General features: G+C 42.0%; 1 protein-coding gene across 1 annotated transcript; it reads left to right on the top strand.

The window, feature by feature from the left end:
* The first annotated feature begins 2,579 nt into the window (after window positions 1-2,579).
* Window positions 2,580-6,000, top strand: LOC133892980 (protein trichome birefringence-like 11). The gene is made up of 6 exons (XM_062333961.1): window positions 2,580-2,980; window positions 3,064-3,453; window positions 3,873-4,031; window positions 4,389-4,697; window positions 5,457-5,655; window positions 5,983-6,000. The coding sequence occupies exons 1-6, from the start codon at window positions 2,580-2,582 to the stop codon at window positions 5,998-6,000; spliced, it is 1,476 nt and encodes a 491-aa protein (XP_062189945.1).

Below are 6,000 nucleotides of genomic sequence, written 5' to 3' on the forward strand. Positions count from 1 at the left end.
AGTTGAAATTTTTTAAAGAGTTGGATCATTGTAACCTCTATATTACTAACTTTTTTCAGAATTTTCAAGACGAGTAATGAAAATAATATTTTTTATTTTTAAACATGTCACCCGAAGGGCGACAATTTATTTTCTAAAACCTATCGTCCGTAGGAAGAACAACATATACATACCGTTGTTCCTGCAGGCGACATTATCCTAATTCTTAAAAAAAAGAGAAAAGTGCAAAAAAAACCCCCAAAAGTCATTTGGATTTTGACTTTCCCCTTCAAAAGTTATTTTGTTGCAAACCCCCCCCCCCCCCCCAAAGATTTGGTTTTGTTGCGAAAACACTCCCAAAAATTCATTTTAAAAAAAAAATCACAAAAAAAAAAATCTAAAAAAGAACTAGAGACAATTCTAAGACCTTTTGTGAAATTGTTTTTCAAAAATAATATCCTTTGCATCATATTTCATGGAGAGGAAGTTTGAAAAAAAAAAGAAAAACGTGCAGCTCATTTATTAATTCGGGTTAAATGCATAGTTAATTATTTACTAATCCAAAAATTATGAAACTATTTTTTAGTTTTCTTACATGATCCTCTATCTTCTAAAAATACATGAAATCTTGAAATAGTTATTGTAACGTGCAGGATTGTGTAAATGTGTTGCTGATAGATTAATTCAAAACTAATCCATAACACATCCAAAATTAGTAAAATCATTTTTATTAGTTTACTTAAACAATTATTTGTGTAGGAAAAATAATAGTAGATATGATAAAGTTAAAATAACATGAGTTAATAAATAAGCTGCATATTTTTCTTTTTTTCCAAACTCCTCTCCATGAAATATGATGCAAAGGATATTATTTTCGAAAAAAAAATTCACAGAAGGTCTTATAATTGTCTCTAGTTTTTTAAGAATGTTTTTGGTTTTTTTGAATTTTTGAGAGGTTTTTGCAATAAAAGTTAAACTTTTAGGTTTTTTTTCTAACAAAACAACTTTCAGTGGGAAAGTCAAAATCCAAATGAATTTTGAGGGTTTTGCATTTTTATGTCTAGCGGATGTCTATTTTTATAATTTTTTATTTTCGAAATATGAAAAATAAAAAGCTCTCTTTACCACTATCAACGACCTCACAGCCAGTGCAGACAGTGTTAGTGGGCCGGGTAATATACACGGAGTTTGCGAATAATATTTGGGCCGTTAGCCCATTACCCGGCCTAAAGCTGTAACACCCTTGAGAATTTTGGCAAGTGTTTTAACATCAATACCGTACCGTTTACGTAAGATTATCTCTAACTATATTCCCTTCATTTCATTATTTTTCTGATTACTTTCACTATTCTCATTCGCTTTATTTTTTCTCATCTTCAACAGCTTCACTTCGAGAGGAATCGCGATGAGAAAAGAGAGAATCTCGTCTTGAAAGAAATAACTTAAAAATCTCTTCGTGACGAAAATCGTGAAGATAAACCGTTAAAATACTTAAAAAACGAAAATGCTTTCATGATAAAAATCTAACCGTGAAAAGAATCCCTGAACTTAGTAGTCTAAACGAAAAGAAACGTGCTGATAACCCGCTCTCCACCCCTGCTGCTACACCTCGTGGAAAGCGCGGTTAACAAGCACATGCAAATGCTAAAATTCTCGATTACAAGCGCACGCCATGTTGCGCTAGCGTTTTCATTTTTTAAATGGCGATTGCCTTTTCCTTTTTGGCGCCAGAGCAGCAGGGCCGCTGCCAAATGGCAACGCCTTGTGTGGCGGTTCCAGGTCGGCCGGCCGAGGGACCAGGTTGGTTGGCTACCGCAGTTGAAAGTAGTACCGGATGTGTTTACTGTAGTAATAATGAGACAATTCAATATCTATTTTTTTATTGTTATTTGGCTAAGTTTATTTGACGGATAATATAAATTTCTTTCGGTATTAATCCTCATCTAGTATCTCAAATATATTTGGTGGTTGATTTATTGGGTTATGTCGAAAACTTAAGTACCACGTTTTGGTTGGAGCGAGTGCTCTTTATTGGACGTTATGACTGAGTCGTAATGATATGATTTTTGACAAGACAAAAGTTCAAATTTTTATAAAATTTATTTTTAAGGTACACACTGGATTCGCTTCTAGTACTTACAAGAGAAGGTGGAAGAGTAACCTCTTATAATAGAGGCATGCCGAAGATTAGAAACTACAGTAATAGAAGTCTATACTAGACATATGTGGCCGTTTAATCATGACTTTGCGCTTGATAAAGCTTTTAAGTTAATGTATGTGTTGCTCTTTTACGTGTTACTTGGATTGTTTGATTTTATACTAAACTTTGTAATAATCAACGACTGCATGCCGCCGCCGTCGTTCCTCGGGCTCACCGAGAAACACAACCGGAGTGATCGGTTTTTTTTATCCATCAGCGCGCCTCTCGTTGCTTCCGCGTAATCCAAGAACGAGGGAACAATACAACCGTCCCACCTTACACACAACAACGGCAACAACAAGGTCACAAGAAGTGACAATCTCTTGCCCTTGCCCTTGTTTGCGTTACGTGCCATGCCGGCCACGCCACTGCCGCCGGTGCAAGCCTGCAGCCAGGAGCGATGGAGATGGCGAGCGCGAGGAAGAGGGCGAAGCAGAGCGGCGACCAGATCGTGCTGTGGGGCGCCTGCGTGCTCCTCTCCTCCCTCTCGCTGCTCGTTGCCGCCGCCTCCTCGGGCTTCGGCGCCGCTAGGCCCACCGGGGAGGTCAGCGCGCTCGTGAGGGCCACGAGCGGCGTCGTTCACGCGGGGGCCGACGTCGGCGGCGGGTACTGCGGCGACGACGACGACCTCAGCAGCATGTCCGTCGACGGCGAGTGGGTGCGCGACGCCGAGCGGCGCCCGCTCTACGAGCCGGGGCAGTGCCCGTTCGTCGACGAGGGGTTCAGGTGCAGGGAGAACGGCCGGCCGGACGGCGACTACGCCAAGTGGAGTTGGCGGCCAAGGCGCTGCACGCTGCCAAGGTTTGCACGTACGTCCAAACACCAAGCATGCATGCATCTGTGTGCACACTTTTCACCGTGCGTGCCACGTCGCTCGCTTCCAGATTCGACGCCAAGAAGCTGCTCGAGATCCTCCGGAACCGGCGCCTAGTGTTCGTCGGCGACTCGATCGGGCGGAACCAGTGGGAGTCGATGCTGTGCATGCTCTCCTCGGCCGTCGCCGACAAGGCCTCGGTGTACGAGGAGAATGGGAACCCCATCACCAAGCACAAGGGCTTCCTCTCCTTCAGGTTCCGGGACCACAACTGCACCGTGGAGCATTACCGGTCGCCCTACTTGGTCCGGCGCAGCCGTCCGCCGCGCCGCGCGCCGAAGCGCGTGGAGTCCACGCTGCAGTTAGGCGCCATGGATTTGAGGGCTCCCCAGTGGAAGGACGCGGATATTTTGGTGTTTAACACGGGGCACTGGTGGAACCAAGAAAGGTTACAACAATTGTAAGTATTGTCACGGCCTAAACTGCATATGTCCTCATCCACAGTTGTGATCATTTGCACTACATGCTGATAGTAGCGGACCCATAATAAAAATAAACGGGTGTTTCAGACTAAGGGTCTGAGTGTCTTATTTGTTGGATTAAGAAGTATTAAATAAGCTCCTATGTATGATAGATTATTAAAAAATAAAAATTTAACCGGTGTCATAAAGTGGATCCAACCGCTTGCTGCTGACTATGCTGTATCAAATTTAAAATTAAATAGTCTAGTTAATTATGCATACATGATCAAGTAATCGTTCTCTAAAGCATGGCAACATATTGCGGTGGCAGAAATTTTCTTCATCTGCTATATCATTGCAACTGGCAGGGCAAACTTTTATACCGGACATTTCATATAGTGTTTCCTGTGTTGTAAAGAGGATGCTACTTCCAGGACGGTAAGAAGCTGCGGCTGAACATGAGCGTCGACGACGCCTACCAAAGAGCGGTGAATACGCTGGAAAAATGGATTCAGAGGGAAGTGAACGCCACAAAAACTCTGGCCGTTCTCCGAACATACTCACCGGCACACGCAAGGTCAGCAGTTTTTGCACACATGTGATTATGTGACAATTATAAAAAATACTCCATCCAATCTAAAATAAATATCGTTTTAGGTTACGTATAATTAATTGTTATAAATTTTGGTTATAAATTATTTTTTATGTATTGAGTTTGGATATATTTAAAAATAACACAGGTAGATTTGTTTCAAAAAATAATTCATAATAGTATAATTTTGTTATATTTTTTATCATGATATTGTAACAAAAAGTAGTAGTTAAAATCGTATTTTGAAAATCATATCGATATTTAAAACGATACTTATTTTAGACAAAGAGAGTGTATACCGGATTCGCTTGTGTAATTGAATAAGATGTGCGAAACTGACAGGGCCGCAAACAGTGGAGGCTGTGCCACGGAGACGCTACCGGAGCTGAACACTTCCAAGATCGCCCTGCACCGGTGGCCGGGCATGCTGAACCCGGCTTTTGAAGCACCGAGAGCACACACCGCGCCGAAGCTTCATGTGCTGAACGTCACCCTGATGACGGCGCAGAGGAGAGACGGCCACTCGTCGATATATAACGTCGGCCCGTCGTCAAGGATGCCGGCGGGGCAGAGGGCGGACTGCAGCCACTGGTGCCTGCCCGGCGTCCCAGACGCGTGGAACGAGCTCCCCTACGCTTTAATTATCAGGAGGTTTTTGTGATCCGTCTGGCAAATGTGATGGTGTTCCTGGCGTTTGGAAATTCAATGAAACGGACCATCTGTAACATGGAGTTAAATCAATTTGCTTTCGCCAATTCCAACACTAAATCCAATTTTTCGTCGTATATGATCTCACATCTTGTAGTCATGAATACTAGTTATTCGTATCAGAGACGAGAAAAATTCAATTTTCTAGTATACATCGTTCACGAAGGTAATACTACTTTCTCAGAGCTCTGTTACCGATGTGGCTTGAGTCAGTGAGTGAGACGGTAACTTAGGTTATTTTATTTAAGGTGGTTATTTTATTTAAGGTTAGCTAAGTTTAGATTGCCATAAACTATGGTTAATAAATTCTTAATTATAATTGTAATAAAGTTAGTTAAAAAAACTAAGTGTATAACGTGTATGTTAGAGATTAGCAAAATGTGATTTATTATAATTATGATAGTTAATCAAATAATTTCCTAAAAATTCTATAGCGTGATTAATCAACATAGCAAATTTAGATGCGAACCAAACCGCAAGCCCGCAGCCTACCAGCCTACGTAGTGGCACGCCGGCACCATGTGTTCGGGTCGATCACATTTCGAGGGATTAAAAGGCTTAAAAAAAAGTGTTTGCCAAATGAAGAAAAACACACGAATAGGAGCGATGATGCACAGGATGTAAACTTTGAACAAACCGTTTACACATTCCAGGGGACAGTTGCAGCTAATCAGAAATTCATTTGAGACAAATTATTTACAGGATTCTAGGAGGCGCTGCAGCCTGCAAGAAGCAGCTGGAGCTGACCAGAGTTGGAAATGGAGAGGAAAGGAACAAGGCCGAGGCCCCTACCGCTGCCGTCGCTGCACCTACAAGTCTACAACCTTTGTTGCTGCTCCGCCTTCGGCATCTGTCGCCATTGAACCATAGCCGTGAGCTTGCATTGTTGATTGGTTCGAAAGTGAGACAGATACATGTTGGGTCTGACCTGAAAATAGTGTCAATTTTCTTGCATGGTTGGTTGGGACGAAAGTAAGATAGATGTTGATTTTGATGCCGGGTGTGAACTTAAAACAGCGTCGATTTTCTTGTCTTTGCCACATTTTCTGCATTTGAAGTTGCAATCCTTCTCAACTTTTAGTTTCAGGATATATGAAGAGGCAGAAGAGCTTATTATGGAATATCGTACGTCGGGAACCACTTTGCACATGTGTTGCAGTAAAATTTTAAAAAGTTCATTGGAAGTGTTACTTGCCATTGTGGATCCGTTCTATTTTACCTTTTGCAGGTGCTCCAGGACAGTTGA

Source organism: Phragmites australis, chromosome 15 (genome assembly GCF_958298935.1).
Source record: "Phragmites australis chromosome 15, lpPhrAust1.1, whole genome shotgun sequence".
Taxonomy (NCBI): Eukaryota; Viridiplantae; Streptophyta; class Magnoliopsida; order Poales; family Poaceae; genus Phragmites; species Phragmites australis.

Coding starts and splice junctions, on each gene's coding strand:
- LOC133892980 (XM_062333961.1), top strand. CDS start 2,580: ATGGAGATGGCGAGCGCGAGGAAGAGGGCGAAGCAGAGCGGCGACCAG. Junction 3,454..3,872: donor CAAGAAAGGTTACAACAATT/GTAAGTATTGTC, acceptor TGTGTTGTAAAG/AGGATGCTACTTCCAGGACG. Junction 4,698..5,456: donor TACGCTTTAATTATCAGGAG/GTTTTTGTGATC, acceptor AATTATTTACAG/GATTCTAGGAGGCGCTGCAG.